General features: G+C 39.7%; 1 protein-coding gene across 5 annotated transcripts in view; it reads right to left on the bottom strand.

The window, feature by feature from the left end:
- The window catches only part of LOC109855383 (A disintegrin and metalloproteinase with thrombospondin motifs 8-like), a 45,560-nt gene that overhangs the window by 6,537 nt on the left and 23,596 nt on the right, over positions 1–15,427 (bottom strand). For 4 of the 5 annotated variants that reach the window (XM_020429588.1, XM_020429590.1, XM_020429589.1 and 1 more), the window contains 9 exons: positions 11,777–11,877; positions 8,090–8,150; positions 7,343–7,554; positions 7,024–7,113; positions 3,604–3,802; positions 3,240–3,369; positions 2,890–3,019; positions 2,408–2,550; positions 323–378 (listed from right to left, as the gene is read on the bottom strand). In XM_020429588.1, the coding sequence (XP_020285177.1) occupies positions 323–378; positions 2,408–2,550; positions 2,890–3,019; positions 3,240–3,369; positions 3,604–3,802; positions 7,024–7,113; positions 7,343–7,554; positions 8,090–8,150; positions 11,777–11,839 (1,084 nt within the window). In that variant the 5' untranslated portion in view covers positions 11,840–11,877. Of the gene's footprint in view, positions 1–322; positions 379–1,780; positions 1,834–2,407; positions 2,551–2,889; positions 3,020–3,239; positions 3,370–3,603; positions 3,803–7,023; positions 7,114–7,342; positions 7,555–8,089; positions 8,151–11,776; positions 11,878–15,427 lie in introns of all 5 variants that reach the window. The other variant, XM_020429592.1, reaches the window with a different exon arrangement.

Below are 15,427 nucleotides of genomic sequence, written 5' to 3' on the forward strand. Positions count from 1 at the left end.
AAAACAGCCTCGCCTCGAAGTTTTTTTTACAGCCTTTTTATGGCACAATAAAAAAACATGAAGATGCATATGACACAAATAACATTAATACAATTTATTTTCTACTTTTTTGACAAACAATTTACGTAAGATTTTTTTGTCTTCTTCGATTTACATCTTCGAGTCTCTTTTTTTTTTTTTTTTTTGTAGTTTGGTATTGTATTTACAAAAATATGTATATCGGAAAGTCGGAAATCAAAATTCTTAAGGTGGTGTGCATGTGCGAGATTTAAGAGAGCTAAAACGTTGTTCGATTTTTTTCTTGATCCGAAAAAAAACGTACCTGCGGTTCCTCTATTGCACACATCATTCGCGTATTGCCTCCTGCACATATCTAATCTGCAATGCAACAACAAAAATACTCTTTATCATGTAAATTCATGTTTTCGGCGATCACCCCCGACCTGGTCACGAGACAAACAACAATAATTATTAAAACGGTGAGACTTACGCCGCTCGAATTGGTCCTTTTTTTTTTTTTTGTCGATACTGTGCAAACTAATAATAAAACTAGATAAAGAACAAAACGCTAGTACAACAAAAAATTGAAAATTCAATTCGAGAGTCACACACAGTTTGAAGGATTTGCAGAAGGGAGATTGAAATATAAATTATACAATGATAATCATTCTCTCGAAAACGGCCGCGCTATACGTACACAGTGCGTAATCCTTGCGTCTTGAGAACAAAGTTCGATGACGTCTTTTTTGCAACAATCAACAATGCTGATTTTTTGCGTGCGATCAGAAGCAAACACCCGCAAAAGCGAACGCAGCAAATCAGAGCTCGAAAAGAGCTCGTAATTTCAAAACAGCAGTTCACCGAGAGGTGAAATCCACTCCGAGTTTTTAACCGGTTTCTCAAATCTCGTTGCAAATTCTGCGCGCTTCTCCGAATTCACATTCGCAGTTTCGAAAAATCTCGTGATGCGAAAAAGCATCTGTGTGGCGCGTGAAACCAAAAAAAAAGAGAAGCAAAAACAATTGTATATATATATAATATGTATATATTTCTCGTGCATAAACAAATGCTTACCAATTAAAGCGGTGATGCATCACACACACGAGCGTGCGTCAGATCCGATTAATCAAAATTTCACGCATTTCGATCGGGCACGCAACACGTGTTGCAGATTTATCGCGCGAGATTTCGGAAGTATGCGGAATAAAAATTCTTCGCGACTGTGTGAGAAAACATTTTGTTTTTTTTTTTTGCTCGTCGTTAATTAAATTAGTGATAACCATAACCCGCTCCTCGTTCGGGTGTGTGCGTAAGAAGCATTGTGGTGCATTGTCTCGCAAATCGATTACAAGTTCTAATTTCAAGGTCCGTACGTTACTGAGTCGTGAAAGATGTTCTTGTTCGGAAGAGCTATCGTATTAAATGACAAAGTTTGAGTGTTTTTTTCTTGCTGCGCGATGTGTCGCTGTCGCGATAAAATGATCGAACGAATTGTATATCTTATGTTTTTTCTACGATCTTTGCACATTGCGCTCGAGAAAAGAACATCTTTCTCGAGACTCGTTCCGAAGTGCTCCCTTAACAAAATGCTACTGTTTCTGTTAGATTATACATATATAAATAATATATACCACATTACTTGTACCGTCAACAACAACATACCGTCAACTATATACAAGCCAGCGAATGCGCTGCACCATAATAAATACGTTATAAGAATTGTAAAAAAAAAAAAAACAAAAAAGAAGATAAAGCGTGATCGCTATGTAACAAACCATACCGGCAGTTCCCTTAGTGCAGCGGCCGCCTTTCCTACGACGGCACATATCATACCTGTTTTGCGGAATAAAAATCGAGAGTATGAAATTATCATAATAAAATGTGAACAGAGTTTACGTAATAGAAAATATATATACTCATATAAAAATATTGAATATTGCAACAAAACAAAATAAAGTGGAAAAAAGTATTTAAAATTATAAAAAAGAAAAGAAAATTTTTTCCTTCAATTAGTCATAAAGTTAATGAGTTATTGTAATAATTAACACTTTGAGCGCCAAATGTGTTCGTGAGTACATATATTTATTTGTCAAAATAAAGTTTCTTTATTTATATTCAACATATTTGCAAACAACTGCAAAACTCGTTTTCATTTGAGCAAATAAGATTGTCTCCCCAGAGACAAATGGAAGACGGAGCCTCTGCGGATATAAGTCGTGTGTCTTCCAGAATTGGGAGACGTGGCGCTCAAAGTGTTAAAAAAAAAATCTGGATTGTCACAAAGAAAGAGAGCATAATATCTGCTGACACTTTCGTGACTTGTCGTCGCAGAGTAGCGTACGCTATAACATATATATATATATACGTAGTATATAAACCACTTTTTATACGAATTGGACACTCTTACTTTGTAACGGCAACTGCGATGTCATACACAGGAAGTCTCCTCTCCCGGAAAAGGTATTTGCCCATGTCAGTCAGAGCGGCCGCCGAGTCAATTGCGTCTCTTCCCACGCGATTCCTTTCTAAGTACGGTGTCGCGTCTCGTCCCTGAATGTAACACAATTTTAAATTTTACACGCAAGAGAGAGAGAGAGAGAGGAAGAGAGAGAGAGAAAGAAAAAAAGGGAGAGAGAGACGAGAGTCGTCAATGTCTGTATATAACTTGCAATAATACTTATTCAAGTCGTGACTTCGACGACACGACTGGTTTTACGAGACTTCGAGAGGCAACAATAAAAATTTTTACACACGTCAGAAAGAGATTTACATATCTAAAGAAACTCGTCGGTCGTGTTTTGATCGACAGTTTATTAAAGTCATGCCGCGCGTGCGTTGTTGAAGAAAAAAGATGATTTTTATTTTCTTGTCGTTTGTCTTCTCGCTTACCCGTGAGATTATTATCCCCGCTATACTGATACGTATTTTTGGCCCCTTTAGTAACTTGTACCTCAGATCTACTCCGTTCCAGAAGGACACGAAGTATCGTTTGATCTGTACGTTGTCGCCGCCGTGCAATCTGGAAAGCACAAAAACAAAAAAAAACGATCGCGTTCGTTTTAGAGGAGCACGCGCGTTTAATACGCGCTCGTATAAACGACAAAAACGTGTCATTACGCCGGTGATTCGCGGGAACGCGCGTCCGTACAAGGAAAATAACGGTTATTGCTCGGAACTGTACATATGCATATACACATCGCGTACATATACACTTCATAATGATGCATCAGTCGACTCACCTGTACCCGTCGTAATCCACAATGCAGAGGATTTCCGGGTAAATGACGTACGGTGCTTCGCGCTTCGATCTGTTATTGATCGACCGCTTGATTCTATACCTCTTAGCTAAGTGGTCGGGCTCCATCAGCGCTAAAATATTTGCAATTATGTAAGAGACAATGTGTTGTATCAAGAAAAGAAAAACAAATTGTTTGATCAATGCACTTTTCAAAGACTGTGTTTCAAAATCACTGCCAGTGCTGAAAAATATAATAAAAAGCGAACTATAGATTTTTCCCAGCAGTGAATTTTTTTTGAAACAGCGAATCAAAATTGACTCGAATACAATCGAAACAATTCCGATCTCTGTACGATCCCACTCACAAAAATCGCTGTACTCGTCGTCGACGGGCCGATCCACTGTTTTGTAAACAATGTGATGACTTGTGCGCTTCAAGTCGTCGTTTCTGGTAACGTTGGGCAGTAATTCGGATTCGTGGAGAGACGGCGTTTTGCTCACGATTTCCTGCAGAACCCGTTCCGGCAGCGGTCGAATAACCAATCCCGAACCGATGGTTCCGTCCTAAAACGAAACAGCGTCGCGAAACGTTTACAAACCGCAAATTGCAACTCCGTGAGTTTTTAACAACGTCTTATTTTCTCGTGTTTTTTCGTCGTACTTTTTGGGGGAATTTAAATACGCGTTTCAGAGACACAGAGTTCACACAACCGCGTGTGTTGCACAACTTACTGTTCGGATATAATGTTGGAGCACAAACCTTCTTTGTAATTAACTGTGACTGTAACTGTAACTGTAACAGTTTCTCCAAAGCAACCGCAATGTTTTCAGATATAAAATATCGTTTTTTTTGTTTTGTTTTTCCGTGCTCGAAACAAAAGCAGACAATGATGTGAAATTTTAAAAGAAATCTACGAAAAGGATGTTCGCGCGTGTTCTTGCCGCGAAAATTTCAAACATAATTTTCAATCCGTGTTTTCTAAACTTTCAAACAAGCGTATGTAATTGTTGCTTAACTATCAAACTACACTGCGATAGAGCGAAACGGCATATAACGTTGCATCCTGCGAAATCATCCGATGACGTATATACATTTTATCCTCAAAATTACGCAAAGTTTGCGCCGCGATTTATTACAATAAATGAAGCGTAACGCATTTAGCCGTGGTTGGTTCGATTAAATCGAACGTTTCCATCACGGATTTCGAGCGTGTTTCGCAGCGAGGCGAATTGTTCGTGTGCGCTTAATTCTCCGATCCGGACACGATCCTGAGCCGTTCGATCTGCGGCAAAACCCGTGTAAGAAGTGCATTTGGTCAGATATATCTCGGAGGTGGGAGAGAGCGAGAGAGATACAGAGACAGAGAGAGAGAAAGAGAGAGAAAGAGAGTGAAAGCGAAAGGTCAAGACACCGCGGGGTCACTTAGAATAACGCTTTTACGGTGCATTATGTAACCGTCAGATTATATTATGTACAAGCCCAGGTTTTGCTCGGACGACATTACGGTGTTTCGCCTTCGTTAAAATTTCATTCCGACTCCCACGCGCGAATCGCGCGCGCGGAAGAGAAAAAGAGATTGATCCTATCGTCGCGTTCGGCGTTTAAATCCTTATGCAGGTGAATGAGAGGGTGTTTTTCATACGTCGAACGATTAACTTTCACGACTCACATATAAGGCATGTAACGCGGGTAATTGTAACACACATCACTTCGCCCGCGCAACCAGTTTGTACTCGCGTATTATTCGCGTATATTCGACGCGTATATTTGACAGATAAGGTACCTGGCCCCAATGACTGAACACATTTTATTAAAGAAATAATTCTAACAAAGTATTTATTATGTAATTAGAAGAGAGAGAGAGAGAACTAATATTTACAAAAAAAAATCTCAAAACATATTTAAAACAGAGAATGTTTAATATTTGAAGATTGTTTAATATTTGATTATGTTTAATATTTATTGCAATAATTATTTTTATTTAATTAAATGTACATCTATTGAGACATATGTTCGGTTACTGGCACAATTACCTCAGCCTCTTGCGCGTAATAACGTTTCTATTCAGATGTTACATATCTCGATTTTTGTTGATAAAACATATCGATGTTACAATTGCGGAAAGGAAAGAACGCGATTCTCTTTTTTATGAGAAACAAGAAAATCGTATATTATATCACGGGACAATGAATTAGCACATTGGACACCTCTCATTTCGAATTCACGTCTTCTCGCTTTCGAAACCTGCAAAATCTACAACTTAGAAATTTCGCAACGAATTGAATAGCGTTACATGAACAATTGTGATATCTTCGCAAGCGGGCGCGAATAACCCGAGGCTCTCTTGTCATCATCAAAACTTATATGAGATAAATGTAAATAAAGAAAAAATATATTGTGTGTACGCCGTGCGCACAGACAGCCGCTTCCTCGTAGAACGGCAATTAAGAAGCTTTGTAAGAGAAATCAAGTCACGCTCGTTTGAACGCGAAATTATTGGGAACAACATCCTTCTTTCTCTCAAAATTGCAGACCGGTGGCGAAAGGTAGGACCTATGGCGCGGTTTTATTGGTTTCTCTCTTCTCGCGGACACAAACAATATCTTCGCGTGAGCATTTAATTTCTGAATCCCGAGGAAAAACGTCAGTTGCGCGAACTGCAAAGAAGAAAATGTCAAAATCGTCGGTCAATGCATCGCCAGTGTGCTTAAGTAACTACACGCCTCGCTGCGCGCTGCTTTTAACTTCGCGGCCGCGCGATACGTCATTATGAAAATGAACCCGAGGTAGACACACTTTTATATTCCCGACAATTGAATGATTAAGTTTCGCACAATATCGTAACGTATCGTTTAATAAGTCGTGTGTTTGATCCATTTGAATGTCAATTGACATCAATATAATAATTTAGTCACTTTTGCAAAAAAAAAAGTTTTTATCATCCGCCAAAAGATTTTACGATTGTTCCGCAAAAATACACCGATACGGTGAAGCACTGAAAATCGATAAATTTTGTCCGCAAAGTGGATGTCATACTTAATTCATGAAAACGATGACGATCGTATTTTTTTATACGTGTATATATTAAATTTATTTCGGAACAGACATTCTAGTATAAACTTAATATATACACTTAGTGTATACACTTTTTGATGATCGCTTCTCAAAAAAGAGATTATAAATTCTTCGACGTAGTAAATGTAATACATTTTAATAATAATACACGCGAGATTTATGTGCACACGGATTGTTTTTTTTTTTATCTACGTATCTGTCAAGCGTAAATCAATGATATAATTAATTCTATTATAAAGGCAAAAAACAAAAGAAAGTAAAAATTTGGTAATTATTGTGACGTAGGTATGTTATTTTTGAGTTACGTGTGTATTTTTAATAAACGCCACAAATAATTTATATTTGCATTAAAAACACAAATTAGAATTATTAAAAAGAACAAAAACTTAAATGTGATGTAATCAAAGCTCCTGTTTGCGTGTAAAGAATTTAATCAAATTTTCTTTCCGATCTTTTTTCCGTCATTTCACCGCGCATATATTAACAATTCGCGTATCAACGACTGTTTTTGTTTGTTTTTTTTTTTTTTAGTACTTCAAACACCGTAACGCCGCAATAAAACTGTTACACGCCGTGCGGTGCGACAAATTGCGATATTGCTATAATTATAACACAGGGGTCCTAAGCGAGTCGTGCCGGTTGACGAAAGACGTCACCCGCAATAATGCGGCGGTGACGAAAGGGAGATTAAGAAAGAATGGCCGCTTACAACGCGCACTTTCCCATTCGTGTCCCGGTGCAGCAGAATGGAAGCCATGTTCTCCGTGTCTTGATAGATGTCACCGATATCCACGTCAGCCTGGAACAAAAGGGAACAATTGGACTTCGTCGCCTCCCTTTTACTGTCAAAAAAAAAGAAAAATTTAATCGACTGTATACCGAAAAAATGTACAAAAAAACGCAACATTTTTTCTATTAAAAATCGCATATTTATGTTTCTGGCAATTTTCGAAAAAAATTTTTCTTCGCGATAATAAGAAAAAAATTAACGCGACAGAGAATGGTCGAAAAGAAAGGAAGTCACTTACGTTCTTCACCCGCTCGTAGCGAAGGCCGTCGGGTTGCGAGGCGTTTCTGACAACAGTCCACATCGGCAGACTGTTGACCGTCAGCAGTCCTTCCGTGGGCTTTAACGAAAGGCTGATATCTTTGCCGAAGGCCTTCAGGTGAATTTGTGGTATCGCGTCCACGCTCCTCTTGTACACCGTGTGAAACACGGGCACGACTTCGTACGGCGGCACTGCAGTACGAGGATGAAAAAAGCGCATGTTTATATGCACCGCACAAGATTATATATTCAATCATTTTCTTCCCGTTCTCTTCCCTCCCGTCCCCGCTGTTAGGCTTAATTTATTTTTGTCAGTAACCTTCGCGAGAAAAAAAAAACACAACTCTGCTATGAAACGTAATAATCTTTGAAAATTATACGTTTTTACAAGATTAGCATATCGTTAGCATGGATGTTTGCAAATTACGATTATAGCGCGTCTCATAATAATTAATGATTCTTTCGGTTTTTTTTACATGTTAAAAAATTGTATACGACACACAAAAAGAGAGTCAAAAAACATTGACGTCTCGCTTTAACGCGGATTGTCGACGAGGAGAGCGACTCCTCTCGACGAAAATTCTCTCGCGTTTGAATCACGCGCTTGATCGATGACCCGCACCGATTTTCGTCACGATTTGCGTCACGGGACAAAAAAATGGGAAGATGGTGTGTGCGCTCGCTAAGTGTGTGTGTGTGCTACGTTTTTTGTTTTTGCTGCTATTACCGGAATCGTGTCCCGTGTAGAACACCGATAGCATCTCTTCCCTTGTCATGTGCTCGTGAATCTGAAACACAAATGAGTTAAATGAACACGGATGTTGCAATGGTTTCTTCTTACGTAATACAGATTCGTCGTAATATCGCACGTTCTGTTAAACGGCTGATGGATAAGTCCAAATAGATATGAATAAATCTAAATAAAGATGTTACACACACACACAATGGTCGGTTATTACGACTCGCCTTTCGAAATCCTATAAAATCCTACGGCTGTGTGTGACATGTCAACGTAAATCCCAAGCGAAATATGCGTTAATTGGAACATCAAATCGAAAGAAAGTTAATTTCGTCGGACGCAAATATATTTCACGGTTACTCTTGAAAACTACCACCGTATAATTAGTTCAATAAGGAAATAAATATGCGGCTTGAAAAAGGATTTTTGAGCGAGATCTTTCGCAAGCAAATCCAACTTCCGGGGATCGGCGCAATTTCTCGTCATTATTCGTCATTACGTTGTATTATACATTTTTTTTTCTCCCGCGCGTCTTGACAGTTCTGCGAGTTCAATTTCAGTTTTCTTACCGAAAGATTACCGAACCGAATTACTTTCTTGGGCGATACACGCTATTCCCATCGTGTTACCAATATCGTGGGGAAATAAGGTAAAGAGAAATGAACAATAAAATGCGGTGTGTACGTACGAAACTACGACGATCGCGGAAAAGACATTTCGTCTCGTGAAAAGTGTTGCTTCACAAAGCACGTTGCGGAATTACCAACGAATTAATCCACAATTGAAAGTTCAGATTTTCACAACATAATAAGGAGATTGCGATTTTATATTTAAATTGATACAATTAAGTAATGCGTCGTCGTGCGCGCACTGGCATGCAAATTGCGATTCGATCGAATTCGCAATTCGCATTCGTGCGATTTGTCAAGCAAACGGTAATTGGTCGGCGAGAAGATTTGCTCGGAGTTTTCAAAGTTTATTCTCGGAATCGCTTGCTCGCCTCCGTCTGGTTTTAAAACGCGCGCGGCGATATGTCCGATCAATCGGGTTATGTGCGCGGCGTATTCAATTTTCCAATCGCGTTCCAAGGTCTGCTTCTACCATTTAGCGGCGTTTGATCGCGCGCGGTGTCACAGAAATCGCGAGCCGCGGCGAAACGAAGCCCGCAGCTTCTAAGGTCGATCACTTTCGCTCATTATTACCGATCGTGTGTTCGATCGAGAGTCTCAATCGATTTGCGCTGCGAGCGATTATTCCGCAACGAAGTGTTAATTACGTATTATCCGTTAGATATTCAAAATTTGTTTTTTACTTAAAACTAATTACACACGCATTTAAATTTAAAAAATTACCATTTTTGCATTAAATTTGTTTTTGATGTTCCTATATACATTAGAAAGAAATCTATAATTATCGAAATTAAATGAATATTACGAGTCGCGCGAGTCCACGTCAGCTGGCGGCAATAATAAAATCCGATAGTTTCTCACGACAGTAATTCCCGCGATCACGGCAATGAATTTTGTAATACTCATTAACCGTAACCGGCGAGTCGCGCGCTTCAATCGTAACGTGTTTCACGCATCTTTGAGCATAACCGTCGTCGATCGATAGAAAACGCGCGGTCGTCGTCTCGTCTCCGTGAAAAAAAAAAAAAAAAAAAAAAAAAGAGGTTTACTCTCGCGAAGAGTCATTCCGGTTTCGCTTTCGGTCTCTCCTACAGTCAATAAATACGACTCGAAATCATGTAAATCACGGCTGCCGGAAATCGCGCGAGCAAGTTTTCTCATCTGAAAGTGAGGCCGTTTAAAATATTATTTCCTTTACAGTTTACGTAAGTCGCGAAGCCGTAGCAATTAACTACGTGATGATTCAATGATCATCGCCTCTGATAGGCAAACGCCGCCGCTTCTCGTTTCAATTACAACGCCTAAAGTATCAATTACAAGATTCTTCTGTCCTTTCTCACACGTCACGCTTCACCGATGATTAACACGATGCTCTTTGCTTCTCGGAAAGGGGCACTAATTGTAACACACTTTGACATTTTTGTTTTTTTGTTTTTTTTTAAATTAAAACGCGCGCGTTTCTGAGATTTACTAACGCACAAGATTATCTCGATCTCTCGCTCGCTTGTTCTGCTTTCCCGCTACTTAAATTCTTAACTCGTGTGTGTGCGCGTCGTAGACAAGAAAATCGCGCGATTATCATCCACATTTGGATTTCTTAGGAAAAAAAAAAAAAAAGAAAAATTGAAAGCAAGGCAATACCTACTACAAAACATCGAATGGTTCGATGATTTTTGTTGCAATTTCGTGCGCTCGAAGTTCTACTCTTACGTAAGTCCAGAGGAGAACCGGCCATTGACCACAACACCGCTCGTGTGATGATTATCTACGACAAGATGACGCGCACACACTGAACGGGCGCGCGTGCTGAATCGTAACGTGTGCCATCGATCGCAATCCGGTGTTCTTTTTATACACGCGTTTTCTTAATTAACAAAAGACGATGTAGAGTGGCTCTTATTTATTCTGCGTAAAAAAATTTTTTTTAATTGTTTCCGCGACACCCTCAATGGTTCAAATTGTCAAACAAATAATATGTAAGAAAGATCAGCTCTATCGAATAAGGGAAAAAGAAGCTCCTGGACCTTTACGCATTGAAAAACTTATTTAAATGTGCACAAAGAATAGATTTTATTCGATTAAACTTCCAACTTATTGATTATATCGAAAAACACGTTGAACAAAAGTTAAAAGTTTCTGTAAAGAACTTGAAGCAATAAGTAAACTGCGAGTTAATGATACATCACCGCCGTCTCACACTCATCGCGTATCTTATTCGAAGTTTCCCCATGTACAATTTAACAGAGAGAGATAATATCATTGATAAAAATATTATGAAATAAGATATAAACTTTGGCTTTTTCAATTCGACAAAATTCAAAACACCAATAATCTTGTTTGCAAACATAAAACACAAACTATATATATCCAGCGTTACATTAAAACTCGTCGATTCGCGTGCGTCGACGATCATTCCGAGAGCAAGCCTGTTAGAAATAAACCGGCGCAGCCGACATTTACCGCAAGCGGAATTATGAAGCGTCGTTAATTTTCCTCTGTGCCGCGATCAGCTTTAAACTAATTAGTCCCTCGCGCGCCGTAATTACGCAACATATGTTCGAACTACTGTGTCTAATTTTCGTTAGCATTTGTTACACGCGGTTTTATCTAATAGAACGCGATTGATTCTGACGATGAGATCTTTGTTGGAGCCTTATTACTTTTTCCCCGCACGGGGGATAAATTAATATTCACAAACTTTAAAGGTTAAAACACGCGCACGTGAACATATCGTAAAAAACAGTTCCTCAAAGCGTTGAGATCATATTTCTGTAGGATCATAAAATTGAAAGCGAAGAAGAACACGTTAATGCTGGAACACAAGGATACGTTTGCAAATAAAGAAGAAGACACTCCGCACGCACAGACCGTGACTCGCGATGAGCGATATGATTAACTATGACGGCTGTCGCACACTTTTGTGAACTCGCGTTCGTTACTTTACTTGAGCAAAATAATTTTTCTGATGGGCGTGCGCGCTCGCTCTTTGTCTTAAAACAAGTAATTGCGCGTGTCCTTGGCGCGTCTTGACGATACTTGATCTTACCTTGTGGCATCGTACGAGAGGTAGAATGATGGCCATGCAGAGAAGGACAAGGGCGCGAGTCATTTTGCACAAAAATACTCCTGACTGGTTGCGTCACATCGCTGAAACAGAAAGCGGCGTCGTTGCCTTTCGTGAGAAACGAAAACGAGAACGAATTGAAAAAAATTAGCACTCGCGTGATAAATATCGGCGAAGGTGAATGCATCGCGAGCGAGAAAGCCTGTGTGTCGCGCGAGCGCGCGCGCGCGCTTGACATTTGCTTATCTACGTGTATTTACCACGACTCTTCAATTTATGTTATATAATTTCTTCGAACTCTTCCTGTGAGTTTTAATTACGCGTAAATATATTTGTTTAAGTAGATACGCATTAAAAAAAACCTTAATAAACACGTCGTTAATTTTCTCTCTTGTCGCGTGTCGCTCAATAATAATTAAATGTTTAACAAACGCACGCGAATACAAAATATTAAGATGTGTTCAACTGATAGCTTTACGGTGATGTTTTCCATTGATACCTTTTGTATGATAATTGCATTTGCGCGAGCCTGTGAGAATTAAGTGCGCGAAGCAAATAAAAAGAGGCTCGGATGACCGGTGCGCGCTCGCAATGAGGAAATCCCGCGCGCGGTTATATAATTTTTACCACACCCGGTTGGCGAAATGTGAAAATGAAAAATCGAAACCTAACCTTCGCGAAGAATTCACGCATGCCTGGAACTGAAAACTACCGTATGAATCGCTCTACAGAGAAACGAGAGCATTTCGCGGCGTGTGTACAACACACGCGAGGTTGGACGCTGCGGCGATCCCGGAAGGAAAGTTTCAGCTGCCTCGCGCACTCGTGCGACGCACAACTTCGCGCCAAAAGCTTCGAACGCGCAGAAATCGAAATTAAGTAGAAAAAAAAAAAAAAAAATTAACAGCGTCTAATAATTAAGTTGTCACATTTTGTCTTGATTAATATATGTTTTCGAGCTAATAATTAACCTACTTATTTACATCACAGAATCACCTAATTCATTATGTTACTAAGTAGACTACTAATTGGTATCTATTGTGTTTTTCTCCGGAAAATTCACTCTTATATACGACTCGCGGAATGTTCAATTGAATTTTATGCAAACAAATGAAAATCAAATGGAACGCGGAGAAACTTCTGGGAGCGCGAGTGCTTCATTGTTTCAATAAGAATATGATCTTCAAGCCAAGTACACAATATATTCCAACTTTCGTGCAACAATAACGACGGTTTCATGGATCAGGTGTAACTTTCGATATCACCGGGAAGGGTATTATACGATAGTAAACAATTAAGTACGAGAGTCTTCTCGTGTTGTTTCGTTCGTGAATTCTGACTGTATTTTTGCATGTCGAAAGTCATCCGCGCGATCATTAAGCAATTACGAGATTGCGTCGTGTTTTATTATTTCGGATGGAAAGCAGAAGCCGCTGTTACGATTTTTATGCGGCGTAAGAGACGCGCGCGGTTATCATCGCGAGGAGATCTCAAGTGTAATTAGTCGCAGAAAAAAAAAAAATGCTTTCACCTAGAAAAGTCAGTTGAAAACAAGCGCGATACAAATTTAGGCTATTGTTCGGAATTGTTAACGTGGGCGTCCAATTTGCTTTTTATTGTTGACTCGCTCGCGGTCAAACTGGATTTCGCCATTTGCGCGAGGAGTTGCAAAAACATATTAAAGACAGGTTTCACTACTCCGTGCAACTCCGTGAGAACAGCTACACGTGAGAGGAGACGAAGAAGTGACTAACTTGTTTTTAGAATGACTAAGTTTTATCCTAAAGTCATAAAAATAGAAATCCAAACAGCTCCGTATAACACGCGACTGCACTTTTTACTTGGCCTTGCAAAAAATACCGAGTTCCGATCGCGTCGCTGTACTACCACCAGTGTGACATTTTGTTTGTCTCTAGTGCTACACTTGCTGATCCAGTCGAGCTAAACAAAATATAATTTTCACAAGTTTCTCGCGCGACAGCAAACTCGCGTTGCGAAAGAAAGCGCGGATGAAAGATGTTAAATCATTCTAAGTTATAATGTAAGCACAGTAAAATGAATTTACACAGGCGACAAAAAACAATTATTGCGAAATCGGATCCCGTTACTTCCCGATCGTTGCACGATGAAATTTATAAACTCTGCGGTTTGTGTAAAATAAGAGACCGAATGTAACTCGACGCGACAATCATGAGAAAGTGTGAATTAACGAGTATCAAGTTATGCTATAACTTAGATGACGGTTTGCGCATCACTTTCGCCTGACCTCGAAAAAGCGGGCCATTGTCGGGGTTTCAGGTAAATGCCTAATTTGCTCCTCATTGTGCTCCTCGTTTTGCGAGCGAGCACAGAACGTGCGCCCCGCGCGACATCGGTCCTCTTTCTTCGCGGTACGTTAATTAACATGGCCGCGCGTAATAATTGCAGGTTATAAATGTCAACGTTAACGCTCGGAAAGTCGAAGATGAGGTAAAGGGCAACTGGTTTTCTCATCGTATTACACACCGTCGTGAAAAGAGAGAGAAAGAAAAAGAGAGAGAAAAAGAAAAAGAGAGAAAAAAGAAACGAGAGGAGAAACGAGTCCTGATTGCGAAAAGTGATTCCTCACCTTCCTCGACGAAGCGAAGAAAACGATTCCATTGCTCGACGAGAGAGTCAAGATGAGAATTAAAGTCAGATCGGTTCTATCGCTGATGTGTGTGCGCTGTTAATACGCTCAGCCACTTTCTTTTTGGGATTAGGTATAGAGGAAAAGGCGATCGCGAGCGGGGTTTAAACGGCCAGGACGTAAGTGGTAGGAAGCAATGGAAAGTGGTTCCGAGATCGACCGTCGCACATCGATATATGTATATACGTACATATATACATATATGCATATATACATATATATATATATATATGTCTGATACGGATATATATATATATCCGTATCAGATTCTTATCTCCATTCGCTTTCTATGCCGGCGTAATATTTGCGGTTGCCGCAACCTCCAAACTGTGTAACTCGCACGTTGCAATACCGGCGTGTAATCGTTCAACATAAAATCTGTGGATCAATAATCTATATAGCAGCTCGCAACAACCGGATTACAGACCTTATGGGATCGTGTCACGGTGATTAGATTCTACGTAACTACGTAGAATTACCGAGAATTTCGTATTACACCTGTGCGATACAGAAATCGGAAAATTCAAAGAAGATAAATTCCGCGATAAGTGCGTGCGAGTACGCAAATTATTATTATTATTAAATTGCTATAATAACTTCAAAAAAACAAGAAGTCTCGGAAAAATGACTGTGCAATAACTGCGCTTTAATTCGCAAAACAATTTCGTCACACCGAACAAAAATTGTTGTCTCACAGTGATTACCCTTGTAGGAATTGACGAACGGCCCAGTATTGGGTCAATATCGGCAAACGAGGCTCGATATTGGTACGACAGTAGTAGCCAGTACTGGGCGAATATGCTTAATGATTAGTCGTTTCGCCGGTACATAAACGACTCTTGGCAAGACAACAGTTTCAATATTGGTCCTGTCTTCTTGCCAATACTGGCCCGATATTGGCCCGGTCTTCTTGCCAATACTGGCCCGATATTGGCCCGGTCTTCTTGCCAATACTGGCCCGATAT

The sequence above is a fragment of the Pseudomyrmex gracilis genome, unplaced genomic scaffold (assembly GCF_002006095.1).
Source record: "Pseudomyrmex gracilis isolate BER0280 unplaced genomic scaffold, ASM200609v1 scaffold_88, whole genome shotgun sequence".
Lineage (NCBI taxonomy): Eukaryota > Metazoa > Arthropoda > Insecta > Hymenoptera > Formicidae > Pseudomyrmex > Pseudomyrmex gracilis.